Genomic DNA, 26666 nt, shown 5'->3' with positions numbered 1-26666 from the left:
ATTTGAATAGCTTTTATTTAAATAAGTTATAGAGCTTTTTGGCTTTTTAATGGAAAAGTTGTTAAGAATACCTAGGCTGTCCCACCTCTACCAGACTTGGAGGTTTATGGTGATTTTTAAAAACATTCAATACATTTAAAATTAATTAAAATTAGCATATAGATATCTATTTATAAACATGGAAACATGGCAGCTTAATGGTCAGTGAAGAAAAAGATATAAATTGTAAAAAGTATGAGCTCATCAGAAAATATTCACAGAACTCCCTGTGCACAGAGGAACTAGTTTTAAACAATAGTGGCTATTAACAGTGGCTGTTTCAAGGACGTTGAATATGGGGTGATTCTTTTTTCTTTTATTTCTCCTTTTATAATTTTTCATAACGAACATGAATTATTTGGCTAAAATATTTTTAAAAACTACTTAAAAATTATATAAATCTGAATGGAAACATTTCAGAACTAAGCAGGAATGGGGTTAGTTTTCTTTTAAAAGCCATTTGAATATCTTTTACAGTTTATCAGCTTTGATTTAATGTCTCTTTCTCTCCCTGTGTCTCTCTCTTTCTGTATCTCACCACACACATTACACACACACACATATGTTTTTGGTCTATGGGTAAAATCAATAGGGTATAGGCCTCTATTTTCTATAAAGCTATTTGGTTTGTAGGAATGAAAGCAGATAAGGGAGGGTGGTTCTCCTTCATTGGAATCCTCCAAAAGTTTGAGGGAGTTTGAGGAGTTGAAATGACTTAGAAGCAGAAAATAAAAGAGATACTTTCCAGTGGATGATTCTATCATTTTGTATGAGTGTTCCATGGCTGGAATGATGTATTATTTTTTCTCCACTACTTCATTTAACTAATTCCAGATGAAGAATCTTACAGCTTTCAATTCTTTCAGAGTCTATCTTGTTAATGGGTCTTTCTAGAATTGCTTAGGAAAGTGTATAGACAGAAATTAAGTATGGAAATCAGCAGACCACGAGCTCCAGGGACACTCTGATAGACCTGTTTCCGGGCAAATGTGCAGGAAGATGCCCCTCCGACAAGACCAACTGTGTATAAAAGTGGCGGCTGCAAGATCATGACAGAGTTTGGGAAAACACTTGAGACTCCAGGAAGATTCCACTTGCATGCATCATAAAATTAGAGCAAAAAAGAAAGATTGTGTAAGGCCATCCAAGTCAACTGTTTTCTATCAGATGGCCCCACAGACTTGGGGGTGACCAACTGTCATTTAAACTGTGACACTCAAATGTATAAAATACATTCTCAAATTTTATAGGAACACTCTTCTGCGATGTATTTCAAGTTTATCAGAATTTCACACCCTCACCAACAGAATTTTTACTTCCTCTCCATGTGGTTAGGTTTAAGTACTAAAAAAACAATTACCAAAAGCTCTTACAGTGTTACAAATGAATATAATTTGCATACCAGCAGCAAATCTACTTATTTCAAAGATGAGATGGATATGTTTATTTTGATCATTGATTTGAAACCTCTTAGATGAAAATGCATTTTTGTCCTGTGTGGTAAGAAAATATTTTTGAAATCATGTTCAATTCTGTCATTACAGGTCATCATAAATTACTTCATTATCACAAGTGTTGACAGATCAGACTTGGCAAGATCACAGGAGGTTTGGAGTGAGCTGAAGGTTTCTCAGGATTTCTCCCCCAGTTTAAGGTGGGGTCCTGTGTAGATACCTCCTCTAGGCAGGGAATATATCTAAACTTTTATATTCCTGGGCCATCCTCTGGGTTTCTAAATGGAAGTGTTTTGTGTGGTGTTTGGGAAATCAAGCGAATTGATTACACAGTCAGTTGAATCCTATCCTGAAAGAGGCAGTTCTTCTTGGGAATCTGCCATGACCTACAAGAAATCTTTTTCTTATTTACTATCTTCCTGCCTCCATTTGTTTTTCTAAATGGACGATACTGGGCACTGTTTCTAACACCATAATTTTGTGGTGAAGATCGCGCGTGATAGTTTATTTCGGGACACTTTCAAAGAAGAATGGCCATCCCATAAAAATAATTCTTCTGCTCCTCACTCTCAAAAACAAGATTTTCAGATGAAGGAAGCAAGTGAGAAAGAGAAATCTTGGAAGTCTGAGTGATTCTTCTGGTAGTGAAATCTGACCGGACCCCTCCCGGGTTTAGAACTCCCCTTCCCATGCAGAGTAAAATCCAAAGGCTTTGCCTGAAGGCTTCAAGGTGTCTGGACCCAGGTACCTCTCTGGTCTCATCCCTCCACTGTGCCCATCTTGTTCACTCCTCTTATGCCTCTTGCGGATCCTCTGTCCTCAGGGACTTTGCATGTTTGGTCCTCTCTGCCCTTCCTCGGGTGAGTTCCACCGATGGCTCCCCGCCCTCATTCAGTCTGCTCGAATGTCCTCTCCTGGGACTCATCCCTGGGCTCCCTCTTTAAAAAAGCAGTTTGTCCTCTTCCACCCCTTTGTCCAAGTCTCCTTTCCAGCACTTAGCAATGACATTGTGCTGCATATTTACCAGTTTATGTGTTTTCCATCTCTCCTCCTCCATGAGTAAGTTCCAAGAAGTTCCTGCTTCAATAAGCATTTGCTGATTGAATGAATATGTAAATAAACGGATGGCTCTTGAGGCTTCTGTCACTTCCATCAGACCGCCAGCATGTGCACCACATGTGGATTTAGGTGGATGACTTAAAACTGATGACAGCCACATGGGAACTGAGGATGCATAACTGACTAATTTCATTCACTTCAGTGGAGCAAACACCTACCCAGCCCCTATTCTGAGTAAGACCCTATGTGGGAGTTGATATTAGCACATCTGCTTCTCTGAAGAAGCCTTGTAATGAACAGTTTTACTCAGGAAGAAGCAAAGCAGAAAGACTTTTGCCACCAGTTGGGACTCTCCTACTTTCTGATTCCTGCTGAAATGAATTTAAATTGACAAGCCTTTGTCGAATCCCTGCTACAATCAAGGCACTAGGCAGCTGATTATCCCCACTGATAGGCTTCATAATGGTATTGCTCCTTGACATATGGCAAACCAACACTCAGGAAAAAGAATTCAGTACAGCAATAGAGAATAAGACTATAGACTTTGCAGAGCGGTATTAACCAGTGCTCCTAGAAGTGCAAATATTAAAGCTACTAAAATTCTACCGGAGTCATGCACCCACACTGCTCATTGATGTGCACTTTTGATTGAGACAAGAAAAAAGTACATATTACAAATTAGCCAAAAAACCATATCTTTTCGTCATTATTTTCTGAACACTTAGGGCACACTTTTTTTGCAAGTATTTTGTGCATATACTTATATAGTTTATTTCTGGTCTATTTTATCTATATCATTTGATACGAGTAAATTTTATTTTATTTGCTGTTTTTTTTTAAACATTTTTTATTGATTTATAATCATTTTACAATGTTGTGTCAAATTCCAGTGTAGAGCACAGTTTTTCAATTATACATGAACATATATATATTCATTGTCACATTCCTTTCTCTGTGAGCTACCATAAGATCTTGTATATATTTCCCTGTGCTATACAGTATAATCTTGTTTATCTATTCTACAGTTTTGAAATCCCAGTCTATCTCTTCCCACCCCCCACCCCCTTGGCAACCACAAGTCTGTATTCTATGTCTATGAGTCTATTTCTGTTCTGTATTTATGCTTTGCTTGTTTGTTTGTTTTAGGTTCCACATATGAGCGATCTCATATGGTATTTTTCTTTCTCTTTCTGGCTTACTTCACTTAGAATGACATTCTCCAGGAGCATCCATGTTGCTGTAAATGGCGTTATGTTGTCGGTTTTTATGGCTGAGTAGTATTCCATTGTATAAATATACCACTTCTTTATCCAGTCATCTGTTGATGGACATTAAGGCTGTTTCCATGCCTTGGCTATTGTAAATAGTGCAGCTATGAACATTGGGGTGCAGGAGTCATCCTGAAGTAGGGTTCCTTCTGGATAAAAGCCCAGGAGCAGGATTCCTGGGTCATATGGTAAGTCTATTCCTAGTCTTTTGAGGAATCTCCATACTATTTTCCACAGTGGCTGCACCAAACTGCGTTCCCACCAGCAGTGTAGGAGGCTTCCCTTTTCTCTACAGCCTCTCCAGCATTTGTCATTTGTGGATTTTTGAATGATGGCCATTCTGACTGGTGTGAGGTGATACCTCATTGTAGTTTTGATTTGCATTTCTCTGATAATTAGTGCTATTGAGCATTTTTCCATGTGTCTATTGATCATTTGTACATCTTCCTTGGAGAATTGCTTGTTTAGGTCTTCTGCCCATTTTTGGATTGGGTTGTTTATTTTCTTCTTATTGAAAAGTATGGGCTGCTTATATATTCTGGAGAGCAAGCCTTTGTCGGTTTCATTTGCAAAAATTTTTTCCCATTCTGTAGGTTGTCTTTTTGTTTTACTTCTGGTTTCCTTTGCTGTGCAGAAGCTTATAAGTTTCATTAGGTCCCATTTGCTTATTCTTGCTTTTATTTCTTCTAGAAGAAAATTTTTGAGATGTATGTCAGATAATGCTTTGCCTATATTTTCCTCTAGGAGGTTTATTGTATCTTGTCTTATGTTTAAGTCTTTGATCCATTTTGAGTTGATTTTTGTGTATGGTGTAAGGGAGTGTTCTAGCTTCATTGTTTAACATGCTGCTGTCCAGTTTTCCCAACACCATTTGCTGAAGAGACTGTCTTTATTCCATTGTATATTCTTGCCTCCTTTGTCGAAGATTAGTTGACCAAAAGTTTGTGGGTTCATTTCTGGGCTCTCTATTCTGTTCCATTGGTCCATATGTCTGTTTTTGTACCAATACCATGCTGTCTTGATGACTGTAGCTCTATAGTATTGTCTGAAGTCTGGGAGAGTTATTCCTCCAGCCTCTTTCTTTCTCTTCAGTAATGCTTTGGCAATTCTAGGTCTTTGATGGTTCCATATAAATTTTATTATGATTTGTTCTAGTTCTGTGAAATATGTCCTGGGTAATTTGATAGGGATTGCATTAAATCTGCAGATTTCCTTGGGCAGTGTGACCATTTTAACAATATTGATTCTTCCAATCCAAGAGCATGGCTTATCTTTCCATTTTTCAAAGTCTTCTTTAATTTCCTTCATTAATGGTTTATAGTTTTCTGTGTATAATTCTTTCACCTCCTTGGTTAGATTTATTCCCAGATATTTTATTACTTTGGGTGCTATTTTAAAGGGGATTGTTTCTTTACTTTCTTTTTCTGTTGATTCATCATTAGTGTAAAGAAATGCCACTGATTTTTGAATGTTAATCTTGTAACCTGCTACCTTGCTGAATTCTTCAATCAGCTCTAGTAGCTTTTGTGTGGACCTTTTAGGGCTTTCAATATATAGTAACATGTCGTCGGCATATAGTGACACTTTTACCTCTTCTTTTCCAATTTGGATCCCTTTTATTTCTCTGTCTTGTCTGATTGCTGTGGCTAGGACTTCCAGGACTATGTTGAATAGGAGTGGTGATAGTGGGCATCCTTGTCTTGTCCCAGATTGTAGTGGGAAGCTTTTGAGTTTTTCACCATTGAGTACTATGCTGGCTGTAGGTTTGTCACATATAGCTTTTATTATGTTGAGATACGTTCCCCCTAAACCCACTTTGGTGAGAGTTTTTATCATAGATGGGCGTTGAATTTTATCAAATGCTTTTTCTGCATCTATTGAGATGATCATGTGGTTTTTGTCTTTCTCTTGTTGATGTGTTGTACTACATTGATTGATTTGCATATGTTGAACCACCCTTGTGTCCCTGGGATGAACCCCACTTGGTCATGATTCATATGAGTAAATTTTAAATGCACACATATATATTAAGACCTCATACAAAGGATGAAATAAAAAGAGTGGAGGGTACAAGGTAGTATCTGGCAGAGTTAATGTCAGCTAACTGTGAGAACCTACTGGATTCCTGATACTCATCTAAGGGCTTTAATGGATTAATTAGATTGGATGAATTCATTCATTCAATTCTCACAACAGGCCCACGAGGCAAGTACTCTTATCATTCCCATTTTACAAATTAGGAAGCAGGAACAAAGAGGTTCAGTAATTTGTCCATGGTTAGTAGTGGTGACAGAACTCTGTGCCAGAATCCATGCTCTAACCACTATTTCATTGTCTCCCAGGAAGCATGCATTCTACCTGGGAAGGCAGGAAAGAAATATATTCAATATCAACCAGAAATTGATACCAATCAAAGAGCTCTCTTAAAGTAATATATGATTTTTCTTTTTGCAAAAATAGACAATAATTACTGTTAGAGCTCAAAGAGGGGAAAGGCAAGTTCTGCCTGGGATGGAGCTGACCGGAAAGCAGGATGGCAGCTTTGCCACAACAGCAATGCTGGAAGCAAGAAATTAGGGAGCAATATCTTCAAAATGTTGAAGGAAATGATTTCTAAGCTAGAATTCTATGCACAGTCTGACTAAAAATGAGATTTGTGTGTAAAGACATACAAGGTCTCAAAAATATATCTCCACCTCCCAATGCCCAGGCTTAGGATACTGCTAGAGGATGTCCTTCTTCAAAATGAGGGAATATTGTATCTCTCTGAGATGATGGGTGTTCACTAAACTTACTGCGATGGTATTTCATGACGTGTGTAAGTCAAGTCATTATGTCATATGCCTTCAACTTCTATAGTACTTGTATGTCAGTTATATTGTAATAAAAGTGGAGGAAAGAAATTCAACCAAAAAAAAAAAAAAAACAAAGAAAGTAAAATTCAATATAAGAAGATGCGCAAAATTGAAAACAGGATAGCCAGCTGAGAAGAGAAACAGAGAGAACTCCTGGAACAGTCATTGTGGTGTGGATAATCATAATTCAGAACTGAAGGGCAGCCATGCAGATTGAAGAAGCATGACTCAGAGACAAGCTTTTGGGAGCTGGCATCACCATGCCTGCGGCTGCTGAACCATCTTTTTAATCAGAGGAAACTCCTGGAGAAGGTGTCAACCCAAACAAGGGAAAAATTGTAAGAAAGAGGAAGGTATGAGACCCAGGCACTAGGGAAGCCAATCCTAGGGGAAGGCAGAGGGAATCTCAAGTGTCGTAGAAAACAAAGGCCGGAATGACAACTGAGCAGCAGGTCTAAAGGGAAACCTGCCTGGAGAAGAAAGAATGTTTAAACAGATTTTTTACCTGGTACCACTGACTTATGGCACATTGTACTGAGATGTTATTGAAAACAGTTGGAAAAATTAGCAAAAAGCAAATAAAGTAAATGAAAAAGCAAGACAGTTATTAACTTCAGAACAAAACTAAAAGTAGAAGGGAAAATGATCACAATATATCATAATGCTTTTATATGAAGATTTGTCTAGCAAATGAATGGAAACACTGAATATGGAGTTAACCATAAATTGTAATCTAATCACATCGGGAAGCTATAAGAAGAGAAGTAGGGGATGGCAGCCTGAAGGAGCTACATCTTTTTCTACCATAATAGGAAACATCTAAATCATTAAAATTGATTATTAAACACACACCAGTATTTGCATTATATTGAGAAACTAGATACTTCAAAATGTCATAAAAAACTGCCAGAAGAGTCAAAAGTGATTATTTCTCGTGAGCAAGACAATATTTTTAAAAATAAGCTTTTAGTATTATTTGAAATTTTAAATTACATATATGAATTATTTTAAAAAAAATAACATTCAAAAATTTAAAGTGTCCATGTGAACTTTCCCAAAATATTTGGTATCCAAAAGAATCTCAACAAATCTTCTTCTTCTTATGGTATTATTATTGGAAAGGGTCTTGGATTATTGTTAGGTGATACTGAATCTGGTAATATCTGATTCTTTCTAGGGATTTAATTCATTAGACCTCAGTTGCTTCACTTGCAAAGTGAAGAGGTTAGCATACATATGGTCTCTTAGGCCTGCTCCAGCGCTATTATGCTATGAATAGACCCTTTTATGCAACACGCATCCACTGACAGGTTGCTGTCACACATGAGAAACTTGGCTGTTTTTAAAGTCCTGACTTTGATCTGGGCCATGGAGCCGAGAAGATGAGGAATGCCTTAATCACTGGTTCAAGAACGCCAAAGGTGATTGTGAGAAGGGAGGATTACGGCACTACAAAGGACAGAGTAAGACAACACGATTCTAACCTCCATAATGATTCTTACCTTGCAGAGCTGATGTATTAAAACAGAATGATGTACGTGAATGCCCTTTGCGAGGTGAAAAGCCTATACAAGCATAGATCTCTAGTATTGTTTGGAAAGAGGTCAGCCCACTCTAATGGGAAAGCTCTCGCCTGGGAGTTAAGACATTTGAACTCTAGTGTTGACTTTGCTATTAGACCTCCGGATAAGTTTGACAAGCTCTCACACGTCCTCTGTCTCTGCTTCAGGTCTGGTAAAATAAAGATTGGCTCAAGGTTCTTTGGTTAGCAGAAAAAGAAATCAGATTTGGCAAAAAATAGGGTAGCTCATAGAACTGAGACAAAAGCTTCAGAGAGGACAGAAGCCAAAGATACTGTAAAGCACTGAGCAGGGCTGATATTCAAACAATTAAACAGCAAATAGCACAGGCACAACCCAATGGGAAAGGGTGCCGGTAGCCACACAGGGACCTAGAGACCCTCAGCCAATGTACGGTGTCTTAATCCATTCCATTTGAGCAACTGTAACAAAATTCAATAGACCGGGTAGCTGATAAATGACAGAAACGTATTTCTCACAGTCCTGGAGGCTGGAAGTCCAAGCTGAGGGTGCCAGGGAGGGTGGAAGGAAGGCTGTCTTCCAGGTCTCAGACTTCTCATCGTATCCTCATATGGCGGAAGGGGCTAGGGAGCTCTCAACGCAAGAGCACTAATCCCATTCACGGTAAGTGTTCCACTCTCATGACTTAAGCAACTCCCAAAGTCCCCACCTTCATATGGCTTTGGGGGAGACACAAGCATTCAGACCACAGCACAAGGGCTACCTCTTCAGTTGTTGGATCAAAGGGAAAGCTGGGGTAGTGATCCTAGGAAGGGGATGGTGGAGAGCCCACTCAGGGTTGTAGGGAGGCATCTATTTGCCAACTGGTATGCAGACCTATCCGAAGTGTCAAAGTGCTTCTGTTGAGAAACATCACAAGGAGAATTATCTGTAGTGGCTGCTGAAGAGAAAATAGCCTTATGCAACAGGCAGAAGGAAGACGGTCCTAGTTTGGGTGGTATAGCTGCCATTTATTACTTAGTATGGATTAAGTCCCTAAAGACATCTGTCATTTAATCTGCATGACCACCCCCTGAGATACAATTAATTACCACCTTCTATACACAAGGAATTACACTCAGAGAGGCAAAATTACTTCACCAAAGTGAGACAAGCAAGGGGCAAAGTCCCTTCAATTCAAGTTTGAGTTCAAAGTCTTCCTGCAGGTTTTTAGGGCACTGAAGGGAAGGGGCAACAGGGTGTGCATGGAGTCCTTCCAGAAAAATAGGATCACAGTCATGTCACAAACTCAGGATGAGATTCTAGGAAGAACTGTTAAGTTCTGGAATCAATTACTGTGGGAAGATGGAATTTTTTGGATATCTTTGAAAGGGCCCCAGCTATTCACATGTTCTTTCAGAGATACCTTTTTTGGTGGTTGTTTTTTATTTTTAGATTGAGGGAGGAGACCATTAGTGGGGTCTTCTGGTCTTGTTTCTATGATTCAGTTTGAATCTGCCAGACTCCAAGGGCTGACCTTAAGATGAATGTTGAATAAACACTCCCATGAAAGGACTGGAAATTCACCCACAACTGCAACTAAATGCAAAACTCATTAAAATCAGCCATTCTGATTCCACATTAATTGAAATATACCTACTTTGAAAGTGAAATAAATGCAAGAAGTCAAAAAGTCAAAAGGTGAAAGAAGGATGAGTTAGAATTTTTAAAAGTAACATTTTATATCATTACAAAATCAATATACATTATCATATAAGATTTTTATGGAACAAAGATTCTGCTTCTCTATTTTCTGTGTATGGATTTTTGCACATATATTTCACATTTTAAAATCATCCGTGAAGTCCTCATTCCCAACTACCTATAATTCCACCATAAGTACTTTTTCTCGCCTTTTGCCTAAAACTTTGCTAACATCCCACTACCTCCCCTGAGGGAACTAAGAGTAAAATTAATGTTAGGCGAGCCTTCTGCATCTTGGTAAAAATGAAGGACATAAGAGTAGATTTCATTAGTGCAAAGGGGGACAGAGTATGAAGGCAGTGTGCACTTCCTTGAGGGGTCAGAGGAAAGGAGATCTAACCAACGTAGCTGTCTCCAGGAGTAAATATTGAAGTTCAGGAATTCTGGTCTCTGCGTGACAATCTAGGATGGATGGGTGTCTTTCCAATTCCCGCCCTATCCCGAACCCCTGGCGCCACCACCAGGTGGCGGTCGCATCCTTGCAGTGCGCGAACTGAGCTCTCGGATTTGGACCCTGTCTCCTAATAGGCTGCGCCGGCTGCGCGGCCCCAGAGAACTGTGTTCAGTGAAGCGCAGAGGCAGAGCGGCGCCCAGCTCGGGCCCCGCCCCGTGGCAGACCTGAGGTCAGTTTGGAAAGGGGCTGACGCACGCTGGGCAGCGGTTGGGGCTGGAGCGGGCCCTTTGCACTCCAGCCGCAAGGCCAGCAGGGAAGTTAAAGGCATGGACAAGGCGATGCAAACACCAGGAAAATCGAGGAAAGCAGAGGAGGTGGCTTGGGAAGGTTAGAATATCCGAAGGACCCCCTTGAGAGGGGGAGGGGTGTCACGGCCCCCCTTACTGTATTCTCAGCTGGGCGTGATGGAAGCAGGTTCGGGGACCTTTTAAGAGTACTGCTTACCCTTTCTCTACTCTCCATTACCAGCCTTTAACTGTGGTGAAATAATCTCTTTTCAGTTTTCCAAGGCGAGAGTATTTTCTCACAAAAGCGGCTTCTTGATAGTCTGTTTTTATACCTCCCTTCTGAACTTTTATGCGCACACAACAAGCTGGATTGTAAAGCTGCCGCGGGGGGTGGGGGGAGGTTGTTCTCACAGTTTGAAAAAATGAGTAATGATGTCTTTCCAAGGGGGCCCTGCGGATGACGGCGCAGGGCCGAGTCCTTGGAGGCCTGGCGGGAAGTCCTGGCGTGCCTTGTGGGCTTCACATCTCAAGTAGAGCCTCTTGGAGGGTGGCCTGCAGTGACAGAACAGCCAGGGTGTTTGATAAATGCAGAGTCCCTGGCCTCAGCCAGACCAGAGAAATAGGATCTCTGTGAGTGAACCCATGCAGTTTAGGAAGTCCGACCACAGGACACAGACGACATTCGTCCTTTTAAACCTACAAAAAAAGAAAAATCTCGCTCAACACCCCTAGGTGATTCTCCTGCACATTAAAATTTGAGCATCGCTGTTTTGGCGGTTTATAGCCCCTGTCTGGGAAAAGGAAGGGAGAGAAGGGGAGGCAGTTACCTTCTTTGTGGGTGCCCGAGCCCAGGGTCCTCCACGAGGCTGGTTTTTGGGAACAGGGAAGTGGGCACACAGCGCTAGCGTACAGGAGGGCTCCAGACCTCGCAAAGCACCCCCAGGGCCTGGTTCAGCGGCCAGCCCCACACTAGTCTGGGTCGGTGGAGGGGCAAAAGCAGCTCTTGTCCGGCAAGCTACACGAGGCTGCCGCGTGCACCAGGGGCGGCCGCCAGGTCTGGGCGGGCGCGTGTGCGGCGCTGGGCAGGCTTCTCGGAGCATCCCTCGTGGGACCCGGGAGGCGGGGAAAGAGGAGGAGAGAAAATTGGGGGCGTTAGGAATTTAGGCCTGCCTCCCACCTCCCCAACCCCCGCCCCCCGCGGCCACCCTCTGCTTTATAATTGGCTGCCCGCGGGCCTTCCTTTCCCCTTATCTGATCCCGGGCGCCCAGCAGGAGGGAAGTGCTGGGGAGGAGGAGGCAGCTCGGGCGGCTGGGAGTGGGAGCCGGAGAGAGTAGGGAAGAGGGAGAGGGAGAGAGGCTAGTTACAAGAGCACCAGGGCGGGAAGCGCGTGTCAGCGGTGCCTCGCCAAGAGCCAACTAGCGAGGAAACTGGATCTTCCCTAGACACCGAGAGGTTCCCTACCTGGGCTGGAACCTTGCCCTGCACAGGTCAGTTCCAATCTTTCTATGCTCTTCCTTCGAGTTGGCTTTGAAAAGTGTGTTCTTGAGGAAGGGAAAGTGGAGAGGTCGAGCCACCTGCAGACGCAATTCCATGTACCTTCTCTTCGCGCGCGCCCAATATGGCCCGGACACCTTTGAGGTGGGATGAGACGGTGAACTCGGATCCCTTCTCAAAGGGGATCAGTGCGCAGGGCGGTTGGAGGCGCTGTGTGGTGCGAATGCAGAGGCAGTGAAGATGCCTTGTGTTGCTCTCGGGAGCTTTACCTCCGGTACTTGCGTACTGTGAGCGCACCGCGGAAAGAAGCGAGTTTGGCTTTAAGACAGTGGCGACTCCATCATTTCCAAGTAGAAGGTGCTTAGTAAAGGCGACCATTCTGGTGAGAAAGGGGCTTAGAAATTGTTTTGGAGGGCTGTATATAAACAGAAAGTACAGTTTTTAGATTGTTTTGGGGGTCGCTTGGGAGGCTCGCTGGAGATCATGGGGGGAAAGCACACCCAGGACCCCCGTGGGCGATTAGCGCTGGGGACCAGGCGTTAGACGCAAAGAGGTGCAAACAAACGGAGCGCTATCGACGCAGGATGTTGGCAGTAGTAGTTCTTCCCCGTCTCTGCGCGGGGAAACCCAGATGCTTCGCGCGCTTTGGTGTCTGGACCCAGGTGGTCGCGGCTTTAAGATGCACTACCAGGCTGTGGTGTGAGGGTCTTCTCGCCCTGAGTTTTCTACCTCTCACCACTCCTTCTCTTTTATCTCTCTGGACTGCTCGCTGCTTCAAGCCCTCTAGTCTGCAGTGCCTTGGCGGAGATGCGTCCTGTGGAGCTTCGTTTTAGCGTGCAGGGGTCACCGGCAAGACAGGGTTAGGGCCCAGCAAGGAGGAGCCGGCGTTGGGCCACTAGAGTGGCCTTAATCCTAAGCAAGAGTCTGAATGCTGCCTGCAAGTCCGGGACCACGGGCACTCCGATTTTGGAGCTGGGTTCTTGGGTCCTCTGTGGGAAGCTCACTGTCGCCCGTGCCAAGCTCAGGTTTGACCGGCAGTCGTTTGTTCTGCTTAGGCTTTGGGCTTGTCTCGAGGGCAAGTGTTCAAATGAAGTTTGCGTGCAGCTCTCATAGGAGCCTGGATTCCACCCCCATCCCAACCCCAGCCGTGAAAAGTGCTTCTGGAGCTGCAGCTCAGAGCCTCATTCCCTCTGGAAGTTTTGGAAACTCTTATGGAAATTTTGCAGAAGGAGGTGGGAGGGGGCAGAAACAAAGAAATATGGAGATGAGACTTTGGGGGCTCTGTGGGGAACAGAAATGAAAAAGTTTTCCTGCAACTCCCCTGTTAAAGGCCCTGGGGCTCCTCATCCACAAAGGGCCAAGGGGGGCACTTCCTGGTTGCAGCAGGTGATAAAGAGGCCCTGCTAAAATCAAACAGGTTTGAGCTGGATGCTGTGAGAAGGGGTGTTCTGTTTCTGACAAGGTGGTTGAGTTCTGCAGGCAGAGCACTCACTGGTAAATTTAAAATGAGTGAATGAATGAATGCATGGATAGCACTTGGATTTCTGGTTGTTTCAAAAGAATAACTTAAATGGATTTCCTTTGAACTTGGTCCCATGGGAGTGGTTACTATAAAGTAGACTTCAGAAAAGTATTTTTTTTGAGAGCTTTATTGGAATAGAATTCATATACCACACATGTGTGCAATTCAGTGGTTTTTAGTCTATTCATGGAGTTGTACAACCATCACCACAATCAATTTTAGAACATTTTTATCACTCCCCGACTCCCCAAATTCTCCACCTTTTAGCAGCACCTCCTCATTTCTTCCCAAGCGTTTCTCAACACCCTTGGCAACCACTAGTCTACTTTCTGCTGACGTTGCATATAAATGGAAGCACACAGTGTGTGTGTGGTCCTTTGTGACGGGCTTCTTTCACCTAGCAAAATGTTTTCAAGGTTTATCCACTGTGTACAGGACACTCTTTCTAAGCACTGGGCATCTCCTCCTTGTGCCTGGGGAGCCCTGAGCCAGGATAGACCTGAACCTCCACTGCATCCCTGACCTCCTGGGGGTCCCTTCGAAAGAATAAGAACCACACTGGTGAGGCCTCTCAGTAATTCCCTGGATACGACTCCTTGGAACCCGTCAGAATTCCTGGAGCAGTTTTGGGCAGGTCCCAGACTTCAGGATTGATGGGAGGAGTCCTTTGGCGTTTATCCTGCTGCTGCTAACGGTCCAGCTGTTGATTACAGAGAGCTCGCCGGGCCTTCCGTGTGTGTCTCGGTGTTTGGAATCAGCCAGGGCTGGCCTTAAAGAATTGGCCGAACGAGCTGGTATGATTTGAGGAGGAGCTGGGGTGTTCTTCCTTTGGCTCTTAAATGCTTCCTAGTGTCACCTAGTAAAGCACAAAGATCTTATGCCTGCTTTAAGCTGACAGTCTTTGCAGTTATATGACTCTACAATCACATTTGCTGTCATTTTTATTCAAACTCAACCAGATGACTGCTGTTTTCCTGGCCCGTCCAGTGTAGCCCAAGATTCCTTTAAAGGATGGGGGCCTTCCTGAATTGCTGTGAGCTGAGGTGGTGTTGTTTGAGCAACACTGAGCTTAACAATTATCTGGGATTATGACAGTTCTTGGAGAACAAATGGTAAATGACCCCAGGAAAACAGAGGAACCAATGGGGTAGGAGAGGGGAGAAGAGAAAGTTTAAGGGAAAGGGCCAGAAACAGACTTCCTCCTTGACAGATTTGCCAATAGTGCTGGATGTCGGAAAACAATCTCCTCTTGTTTCTTCTATAATTGAATAAAATGTGGCCTGGCTCCGGTTACTCTTCTATATAGAATAAGCCTTGTGGAGACCAAGCCTCATCCTGTTCTGGTCGGGGGACGGGTATGCTTGTGGTGGACATGCTGATATATGCTTCAAGTCTACCAATTGGGTGCCTGCCCTTTTCTCTTTCAGAAGCATGTTTGAGTCTCCCAGTTCCTTGTGGAAGTAAATATCCTTCTTTTAGAGATAAGATCACTGAGCTTCAGGGATAAAAAACACTTTGCTTGGGTTCACAAAGCCAGCAAGTGACAGACACAGGATTAAGAAAAGTCTGTATGAGAGAGGAACCCAGGCCCCATTGGCCACTTTCTTCATCACCTTCTTTGGTGAGGGCGGGGTGAGGGGTGTGTGGCCAGAAGTGGATGATGTCATCACAGAGGCCAGCAAATCTGGTAGCTGGCACAGAGGACAGAAGGCAGAGAAACATGGGTGCAATCGAAACCTGCTCGTTCTGTGCCTTGTCCGTGTCCATGTTCCTTAACCTCCCAGAACCTCCCAGAGCTTCGATTTTCTCGTTCTAGAAAACAGGGTTAACAATCGCCACTCCATAGTGTTGGTTTTTTCTTTTTACTTTATTTTTTTCTAACAGAGGCACTGGGGATTGAACCCGGGACCTCATGCATGCTACACAGGCACTTTACCACTGAGCTCTACCCAGTCCCCTCCCTTCCCCCTCCCACTCCCCCATTGTGTTGTTTTAAGGCCTAAAATGATCTAGTACAGAGCCTGGAAGACAAAAATGGTTTCTCTTGTCTCCTGCTTCTTTTTCCTTCTTTCCACTTTTTTTTTCTTTTTCTCACTTTTCCTCTTTTCTCTGTGTGTTTTTTTGTTTTGTTTTGTTTTTTGTTTTTTGGTTTTTTTTGCCGGGACTGTGACTAGAAAGACTACGGGAAATTCTGAGAACTCTCTATTTAGGTCAAGGCTTACAGTCTAGACTCCCCATTTCTTCAAGGTGTTTTTTTTAACCTCAATGCTCTTGATGAACTTTTTTGCCAGTGGGCCTTTGTTGCAGCTCACCTGGCAAATGTTCCTAACTTTTAATTTTAGGGAGTAGTGTTTGGTGATTTTCATCCCAGAAATAACCCGAGTTGTTTAGGAAAATTGATTTAAAAGGAGGCCAGGCTTTGCTTGAATTTATCCAAATGTTATGTGTCTATGACTAGAGGTGTTCAGGGAATCTTCTATTGGATTAAGTCTGTTCCTGGATGGCTTTCTGCCTGCTTTTGCAAAGAGGAGCACACTGAATTATATTAAAAAAAAAAAAAAAAAGATGTTCTACTACAGGTTTAGAATAAAAACACAAAAATAACTATTGTAGGAATCCCAGGAGGGGCATCTAGCCCAGACTTGGAAGATCAGGAAGTCTTCCTAAAGGATGAGATGTCTATGCTGAGATGTGTAGCTACCCTTTATGCTGCTTATACATACGAGAGTTGAGTTAAAAACAACTCTGATTTTAGGAAGGGGCACTGAGCTATACCCTCCCACCAACTCTCATTTCTTTGACCAAGAAGCTATGTTAGTCCTAAAAAAAAAAAAAAAAAAAAAGCCAGGTGATGGAACATTCCTGAGTGAAAGGGCTGTCACTCCAGTTCACCATAATTTTGGGATGGCTCTGCTTTCTATTGTGCAGGACATACAGCAACGTAGTTTAAGACTGAGCAGCTTCATTTCTGAGGCTGATTTGCAGTCAAATCCCTTTCATTTGAACCATTCGCTGGGCTGCTGTTATCCTACATAGGGTCTTTCTGTGCCTTAGAAGAGGGTCCTTCTGGGCAGCCCCAGGCCATTGGGAGAAGGAAATAGCATCCTTTCCTCTGGAGAACAGTTTTGCATTCAACTTGTGGAGAGTGTCTGCTAATTTCAGCTATTACTTACCCTAGGCCAATTGTAAATTGTGCAGTGCGCCAACTGTGAACTGTATGCATTAGCTCCATTCATTCAATCATGAATCATTAAATCAATCAGTGTTTATTGACTGCCTGTTATGCACTTTGAAACTTTTTGATTATGGGTTAGACTGCCCATCTAGATGTCTTATAGTACCCAAGATCCAGAAAATGGAAATAGGGGCCATGAAGTTAGCTGGAGAGTTATAATAGGATAAGAGGCAGATGCAATGCATTGGAGATTGATCACTCTTTCTAAAGATTTTTCAACTTTATTAATATTTTGAAGAAACAAATTTTGGCTTTGTTAATATTCACTAATACTAGTTTTAAATATTTTGGGTTTTTATGCTTATCTTTATTAATCCCTTTCTTCAACTTAATTAGGATTTAATGTGCTCTTATTTTTGTCTTCTTAAGGTGAAAAATTAGATTATTGACTATTAAATCTTTCTTTTTTTAAGTGTTTCTTTATTTTAACCTATAAATTTCTGTCTAATCCTTCAGCTGCATCCCACAAATTTTCATGTGTTGTCTTTCTATTCCCTTCCAACTACTTTTAAAATTTTCATTGAGATTTCTCTTTTGACCCATGGATTAACTAGAAGCATATTATTTAATTTCCAAATATTTTTGAATTTGTAAAGATATTTTATTATTATTGATTTCTAGTTTAATTCTGTTGTTGTCAGGAAACATACTCTGCAAACTTGGAGTCTTTTGAAATTTACTGAGTCTCATTTTATGGCCCAGAATATAGCCCATTTTGTAAGACATTAAGAAAAACATTCTGGAGTTATTGGATGTAGCATTCAATAGATACTAGCTACTCATTGACAGAGCTGTTCATGTCTTCTATACACTTACTGATATTCAATCAATTCCTGAGAGACGTTTTAACATCCCTAACTTTGTTATTTTCTCTTTGGTTCTATCAGTTTTTGCTTCATGTATTTTGAAACTCTGTTATTAAGTGCATACTCATTTATGATTGTTAAGTTTTTTTGATTGATTGACCCTTTATTCTGAAATGTGCAGAACTTGAGAGGGGTTTTTATGCAGATTTGATTCCCCCTCATTGTGGCTTACTCTTTTCTGATGCACCCCTTCTCAATTTCTAGTCTCTGGCATTCCTGAACTCTTCTACCCTTTGACACTTTATGCTAATAAGACTGTGGCTTTCCACTTGGTTTCTAATCACAATGCCTTGCACAGTGGAGGGTTGACTCAGTGGGGAAAAGGCTGGGCACCAACCTAATAGTAACAAAACTAGGTCTTTATGTCTAACTTAGAGTTGTTTTCTACTATGCCGTGATGCTAACAGAGAACAGTAATACTAATGACTTCCTCCAGGGTCTGTTTTTAAGTAGACCTCCTTAGCTGATCCTGAAAACCCTTTTGGAGGGGTTTCTGGATGTAAGGAGGGTGGTAAGTCACTAGAGAGATGAAATAAGGAATGCTAAACAATGTCAACACACTGGGCTAATACAGTAGCCCAGTTTTGAGTCTTTGCTTTCTTATCTGCAAATCTGTGTGACCTAGATCAGCAGTTGGCTGTAAAATTCTCCTTCTATACAGTGGATATTGAAATATTGACAATGTAGAGTTCAGAAAGAGTTCCAACTTAAACAATTTGTCCAGTTCCCCTGCCCACAAACTCAGGAATCCTTCCTATAACATCTCTTATGTATAAAAATTAGCCAGTAGAAGCTTCTAGTAAAAGAGAAGAACTTGTTCAAATTGTTAGAGAATTTTTATACCCAATTCCACATCTCTGTGGATCAGTCCATTGATTCAAGTTCTATGTGCAGAAGCTACACAAAATAATCTTATCGTCCACATGAAAGCTCTTCAAATATTTGAAGACATCCATTATGTACCTCCGATATTTATTTTTCCTAGGCTTAAAATGTGCTTCATCATTCCCATTTCCTTCGTCTTCTTTGCATGGGCTTGTCAACTAGAACCACTAAGTCTTTTTCTAAGTCTGTGAGTTGCTCTTAAGTCACATCTTCCACATCCTCATATGGTTGATGATTCTAACCTATATAGAGCTGTCATCTGGAAAATGATAAAAATGGATAGGAATGTATTTAGAAAAGTTTAAAGTCGTTCACCCATGTGAACAATTGTGCCTCTGTCATTGTCTGGATCTTTTGTTTTTGCCTAAACCTTTATGCCAAGTTGGTCCCACAACCTTCACAAGATGGGAGAGAGAAAGACTTCTTGATTCTCTTCCTCCTTTAGTCTTTACCCAGATAGCACACTCATTGGTGATTATCATTCCTTTTTCCTTTGTATTCTTTCAGCCTGTTGCTAACATGCTACTAGTTAGAACTTTTTTGAGAGCTGCCCGTGTTTCTAAGTACATTATTTACATCATCACAATCATCCTATAAGGTAGATGTTAAGCTGCACATTTTACAATAAAGAAACCAAGTCATAGTGTGGTTAAACTAGTCAATCAAATCATTGGTAGATCTGTCTTCCTAACTCCCAGTTTTCTATTCATACCACTAGTTTATGCCACTTCTTTGTTCTGTTTCAGACTTGCTTCATTTAGCTTTGCAATATATTTGCCTGCAGTCTTTCTTTTTCAATAAAATTGTGAGTTGACAGAAGGCAGGGATGGTATAGTATGAACTGTTGGTATCTCTTTTAGAGTTGAGAGCTTGGTTATGTAGTAGGACTCTCAGTAGTGATTGTTGGAATGAAAACTCTGATACTCCAGTAACAGTCTCTCTCGGGGCCTGGTAGCCAGATGGCTAGCAACAATTTTGTTTACATTTATAGTTTTTTATGTCACCACAGATTGAATAGAACTTTATCCAAGTTTGGGGTATATACGTGGGTTAAGTCTACGAGTGTATATGTGTGTGTGTTTATATGAGCAGTTTACAAAAACTTTAGGATAAATATTTTAAGGAATTTTGATAAAACTGGCATGCACAAGGGCCTTTGCTCCTTGTTAAACTTAATTGTATAAATGAGATTAAATAAAATAAACATATGAAGTAGAGGAAGCGTCAGTTAGTTCTAACGGGGATAGTTTTAAGTTACTGATTACAAAGTCATGACAGTGTTTTGAGAAAACTTGTGCTAAACATGATCAACTTTTCCCAAATTGGGTTTATACCTTCTGAACTTAGAGCTAAATTATCATTTCTAACATGAGGTTTTTAAACCAAAAAAATTAAAAATAAAAATAAAATTAAGGCAGAGTTATTTGTTTTATGCAAGCTTTTAGGCAAAGTTTCAACAAATTAAGCTTTGACATTTCGGTAAATGTTACAATATCTCATGGCATTTTAATAGGAATTGGGATTTTTTCTTGCCTCTATTTTACTACCCAAAAAAGAGTCTTGGCAGAAAACTTTGGGAAGATTAAAATTCCACTTCTCCCAATATGGTATTACTTATCCTAATTTAAAATAAACAACAAAAAGGGAAGAATTTAAAGATAAGCTATGGCTACAATTTTTTTCCATGTAAAAATGCTCAGTTTTCAAAAAAAAAGGTTGCCTAGATAATTTATTTATTTATGTACTTAAATTATGTGAAATGCAGATGAACTTCTAATGTGGCATGTTAAATGTTGCTTCAAAACACCTGGGCACAGGAATTGTAGTGCTTGGATGAGAGAAGACAAAGACTGTTGGATTGTGGCTTGTAAAAGAACTTCCTCTCTTGTGTTAGCATTGTATCATGTGCTGTCTGATCAAAGTCCCTGATCTTAACGGACATGCCAAGAAGACAAAATGTTTCCTTACCTCTCCTCTTTGCCTTGTTCTGGTTGAAACTTATGGTTATAATAATGTTTGGGGAATAAAATCTTAGAAAGAATATGTTGTTTGAGTTGAGCAAGTGATTCTGCTGCTGTGGTTTTCTTTGGATGTTGTGTCTTGATTGTGATAGCACTGACACCTGTGCCCAGATCTTTTCAAATCCCCTGTATTCATGCCTTCTGTCAAGCTACTCACAGCCCTTTGGATAACTTACCTAATCCTGTTCTAACTGCCTCAGTAGGGTAGGGGTTCAATAGATGCCTCAGGGCCTTTCCTCCTGTGTTTCATCTAAACTCACTCACCATTTGTCCCATTTCCTCTGTGCTCTGACAAATGGTTGGTTAACTAATCTGTAATAAGTTAATAATAAATTAATCCAGGCTAAAATGCCATATATATCATATATAAAAAAATCACTTAATACATTCCCTATTCCATTAAGAATTTTAGGGGTTTTCCAGTTTGTGAATGTCTTAATTTAAGAAAACATTCTTTAGTAATTAGCATTTTGGAAGTATGGTAGGCTGGTTGGGGGAAATATTTTTTGGATCCCCTAAATATAAATGAGTACATTATAGGATCTTGGTTATTTATATGATTATCAAAGCATGTGGATTTTCCTTTAACTGACAACACAAAATAGTTGCACACTAGACTGTCATTGGATGTTATAAAAAAGTAGTTGCCAATTTTTTTTTACTGAATGATTTCTTGAAGGAACATACTTAATTTATGTCTCTGGATATACTGTATTACTCTGGAATAAAACCAGAAAATCATAAGTTTAAGTACATGAGTCATATTGTTTTGAAGGTTCATAGAATTATGCTTTGCTACATTCACTGAAATAACTCTTGGGGTAAAAAAGAAATGAAAGCTTATTTGAAGCTGCCAAAGCAGATTCAGGGAAAAATTAGTGACCTCAAGTAGAGAATAATATTGCTTAGCTAATAATAATGAGCTTAGCGCTGACTCAGATCTACAGTGGCCTTGACAATTCCTCATCCAGTGATGCTCAGCTGAGCCTCAGGGCCCTGTGTGGTACTGCTAGCAAGGCCCAGGTGCCCCGGAGAATGGCAGAGGCCAGATTCTAACATCGGGGAGCTCACTGAAGTAGGTCATCGGAGGTTTGAAAGTCTATAGCTACTACCTGAAGGCTGTACCAGTCCTCCTCCTCACCTTATTCACAGAATTGGACAGTAGGAGGACTCACTTTTACTGGCACCCAATACCCACTCAGTGCAGTTTTCCCATTAAACTCTTCAGACTGAAATAAGGGAAACATGATTGTTTGAAAAATATTTCCCAGGACTGGCTCCAACCTAAGGCCTGGCTGACACATGCTTTACTGGATCATATGCGTTGTTTCAAAGAAGGGGCCAGTGTAGCATCCCTCAAAAGAACAGCAGTCAGGACTGGGCAAAGTAGCATGATAGCAATAAAAAAAAAAAAAAACTTGGATTAAATAAGCAATATGGATTGCTTTAAAAAAAAAATGCAAGCGTCAGAATCCCTTCCTAAGCTTTGTATACTAAGAGAGAGCTCACACTCCACTAGATATAATCCAAAGCTACAGTACGGATTTTATCTGGATCTGTCAAAGTTCTTGAATTGTTAATAGTATGAACACACTAGGTAAATTTAAAGTGGCATAAAACATCACTGTAATAATAATATTTTAAACCTTACACTCTTCCAATTGGGGATACATGTCACCTGGAATAGTACTCTCACTCTTGTCCCTTAAATAGAATTAATATCCAAATTTTGTAAGTCCTGCAAGCAATCATGTTCACGGTTAATTTGCAGATGAGTAACTTGATTTGTTTTATTTTTGCCACCACAGACATATTTATAACAGAGAAAATTATAGGTATTTTAAGTTTTAAAACTTTTTGCAAAATCATTAGCATTTAAGAAAGAGTGATTGCATTTGATTGGTTCATTAGGAGTTAGAAAGATGGAATCTTTTGCTGTCTTTGTTGTTGAAGAACATAGGCAATCAAGAGCTCAAATGTTACTGAATCTTCTTTAAAAAAAATAATATGACTGTCATCTATTTGAAAATGGCTTGGCTTAAAACGAAAACCATTATAATTACACGAAAGTTAAAAAGCAATAATTTCCATTAACAGGTAGGATTTATTTCTTTATTGCAAGGATAGATTAATATTAGACACTATCAAAATAATAAATTACACTAAGAGGTAAAGATGAAAAACATGAACATCTCAATAGATGAAAAATCATAAAGGCAAGATTAAGCTTCCATTTCTGATTGAAAAAAATATTCAGCAAAAAGTCAAGAAGTTTTTTTTTTAAACAGAAAGAGACAATACCTCTTAACCCAGCTGCTAGCAATATGCTTATTTATTGAAATATTTGAGGTATTCCTAGGAAAATAATGGTTTTAAAACTACTGGCCTATACAATTAGACACACACACACACACACACACACACTAGTGGCAAGTGATGTGGTTGTCATCCCAGAACACTCAGGAGATTAAACTGGAAAAATATAGAACTAGTAAGAGTTCAGAATGGTGGCCTACTATAAAATAAATAGATAAAAATCACTGTCTTTTCTATGTTAAAAATAATCCAAGATCCTATTTGCAACTGGAACTTAAAAATTAAGACAAATAGAAATATACTTTGAGGTGGAAAAGACTATTTTACCCATGACACTGAATCAGAAACCATAAAGAAAAAGGTCAGATCAGACGCTGTACCTTAAAAAAAAAAAATTCTTGACCCAGCAAATGGAACTGAAAGGCAAAAAACAAACTTGAAAAATATTGTAATATATATGTTAAAATTAATCATATATAAAGAGTTCTTATAAATCAATGAGAAAATGGGTAAAGGATATGAATAGGTATTTCATTAAAAAGTATAAATAACCAACAAACACAAAATGTTACCTTTTACTGATTATGACGACATTGTGATAATCACACTTTCTCTCTCAAATCAGGATATGATGAAAACAGTGAACCCTGTGATGGTGGAAGTGATGTGTTTTGGTATTCATAGAAGATGCTGATGGAAGTGGAAACCAGTATAAGGCATTATGTACTCATGTTTCAAAAACCTTTAAAATACATGTCTTGTTTTACCCAGCTGTTTCACAATTATTTAGCCAAAGGAAATCAGTAATCACGTATTCAAGGAGATGTGGATAAGGATAGTTGTTGCAGTATTATATGTTTTAGGGAAATTTAGAAACAATCTAAATTTCCAAATAAAGCTAGATAATAAATAAATTGTGATACTGCCTGTATATTGTAACAGGACATTTACTATCGTTAGAAAAATTCACGCATAGTCTTAATCGTGCTTTTTTGTATTTTCTGATTTTCTATGATTCAAACTCATTATTTTTGTAACCAGAGCAAGAAAAGAGATATCAAAACAGATTGAAGGGGTATGCAGTGTGATACTATAGAAACATTTTCCTGCGGTGCTCCTACCGTGTCTGATTGTCATGTCTGTGTGGGCAGAAATTCTGGATCCTGAACTCACTAGTTATATGACTTGAGGAAACTCTGTGCCTCATTTTCCTCATCTGTAAATCAATATTATAATCATACCAACTTCAAAAAATATCCTGGGTAGAAGAAAAATTTTGAGATGTCTTAATCTCTGAAGAAAGGACTCAATTTCTCCTCTGTACTGGCTTGTAATAGAATTATAGTCGACAACTGTAGACATGTAGAAATTAACACCAAACATTCACCCTTTTTCCTCTCTCCCTCCTACTCTCCCTCCTTCCCATCCTCCCTCCTTCCTTAATTTCCCCCTTTTTCATTTCTCTCTCTTTTTCTTGTAGCTTTTCTTTTTCTAACATTCTAACAAAAAGGATGATCTTGGAAGAGTTTCAGACTCACACACATGAGAAAAAAAATTATAAGAAAAGATGAAAAGATTAAGAGTTATTCAGCCCAGTGAAGTGAAAGCTGAGTAATGATTTAATAATAGCACAAACTGGTTTTTCAAATGCTTCTTCATCACCAGAAGAAAGGTCCTTATGTCTATACTCATGATGGCCAAGGAAGTTGTAGTCTGATCATAATGCTCATATCAGGTATACTTTTGGAATTTATCCATTTGGGAAATTCACTGTGCAATTTATGTCTTACAAAGGAGTCAAAAAGTCCCTCCTGAACTTCTCTCCCAAATATTTCCAATCATTCTATTTACAACATCGTCTCAAAATCCTTTCTTTCATCAGTTTCTGCTTGAGAGGGAAATAAACAATGCCCTAAGGAATGGATTACTTCCTGACAGTACTAATCCATGTTGGCTTGTTCACCTCTTCCAGATGACTGCATATACTTTATTTTCATTCTTCTCAAGATATCCCTATGCTCTCTGTTTCCAGGACTGCTGCTACACCTCATGTGAAAAGCAGGAAATAAGATGAAGATTTTTCATTGCAAGATGCAGTACTGGCTGTTTCCAGCTTTTCTGGCAATTACTTACTTTTGCATCACTGTCCAGGGTCAAGGTAATGGAAAACTTTAACATTATCATTAGGATCTGGAATGCTAACCATCTTGGTGCTGATCATAATTTTTTTGTTTTATTTACCTGATTGGTGCTTCATTGGTTTAGCTGTATTTTTAGGCAGGGTCGTATGTTGGCTTTTACTCAGTGTTACCAACTGTTTACATTGTATAAATGTGCCTCAACTTTGATGGGGGTTATGACCTCACCAGTGACTGAGCATATTGATTTTGTGGCACTTGGTTAAACAGCTCATTTTTAATGTCCCTCTGGAAAATGCTATGCAAATTTAATCAGTAAAGTGAAATTTGCATGTAGCAAAATCAATTCTATTAATAAGGAGCTATAAGTTGTGTGTATATGTATCTCAATGCCTTATCACTTAAAAAGAGTGTCTACGAAATAGTTCTGCCACTTCATATCTGGTCCTTATTTTTTACTCCTTTTTTTAAAACTAAGTAGGCAGTCTAAAGGTAACTAAGGGTCTGACAGAGGCTGCTGATATGCCTTTTTAAGCATATATAATGATGTCTAGCTTTGTTTCATTTGAACATAGTTTTTGAAACCTACTATTTGTATTATTGAAACCTGCATCTTTATTTCTGATTCCCACTCATTCTTTTAAAGTATACCAGGAATTGACAAACTACCACTTAGGGGCCAAATCTGCTTTTGTCAATAAAGTTTTATTGGAACACAGCCATGCTGATTAGTTTACATACTGTCTGTGGCTGCTTTTGCACTGCAACGGCAAAGTGGAGTAGATGTGACAGACACCGTGTAGGTCACAAAGCCTAAAATATTTATTATCTGACCTTATGCAAAAAAAGTGTGCTAATCTCTGAAACAAGTACACAATATGTAGAAGTGTGCAAAGCGACATTACTTGATAAACACTGTAATCCTGCAGAAATCACAATGTGGATGCTGAAATAGTCATTCATCAGCTAAATAAGGAGGTCTAAATGTGATTAAGTATTGAAGGAATGTTAATGTCTAATGCTTGGAATTTAAGGTTGCAGAAAAGTCAGAGGCAAGAGCCACCACACCCTGCTTCTTTCAAGTGAGGCCCACTTGTTTGGAAAGGAATGGAGCTTGACTCTTTGCATGCTTAAATAGTATTAAAACACTTGAAGTTAATCATCATATTTACAACTATTTCATGCAAGGATTTAGGTAGACAAATTCTCCTTACCTTATTTACACTGAGAAAAGAATGCTTTTAGCTTTTGCAGTTAGAGATGTGATCATAGGAATCCTCGATAACTCACCCTCTAACTATGGGATATGAGACACGGGTCCTTGGGAACAAAAAGTGGGCACATCACAAGGCCTTCAGAGTTGCCATCTCAGTCCGGCTTAATGCAGGCATGGTTATTCATGGAGTAACTCATCATAGAGAGCTCTTCTGGGGTGCTTTCAGGGATGCTGTTTGCCAGATATATGTTGTTAGCCAAATTCTGTTTCAAGTTAACATTCGTGGGAAACATATGATGTGTTAGGTTCAGGATGCCAAGCTGAATAAAACT

At 40.1% G+C, this 26666-nt stretch overlaps 1 protein-coding gene across 4 annotated transcripts in view; it reads left to right on the top strand.

Moving 5' to 3' along the window:
* Positions 1-10719: 10719 nt before the first annotated feature.
* Positions 10720-26666, top strand: part of COL14A1 (collagen type XIV alpha 1 chain) — a 184237-nt gene continuing 168290 nt past the window's right edge. For 3 of the 4 annotated variants that reach the window (XM_031439558.2, XM_031439557.2, XM_031439559.2), the window contains exons 1-2: positions 11892-12128; positions 25013-25138. In XM_031439558.2, the coding sequence (XP_031295418.2) occupies positions 25051-25138 (88 nt within the window). In that variant the 5' untranslated portion in view covers positions 11892-12128; positions 25013-25050. Of the gene's footprint in view, positions 10741-11891; positions 12129-25012; positions 25139-26666 lie in introns of those variants that run through there. The other variant, XM_064476868.1, reaches the window with a different exon arrangement.

This window comes from Camelus dromedarius, chromosome 20, assembly GCF_036321535.1.
Source record: "Camelus dromedarius isolate mCamDro1 chromosome 20, mCamDro1.pat, whole genome shotgun sequence".
NCBI lineage: Eukaryota > Metazoa > Chordata > Mammalia > Artiodactyla > Camelidae > Camelus > Camelus dromedarius.
This window is presented reverse-complemented; position numbering and strand designations above follow the sequence as displayed.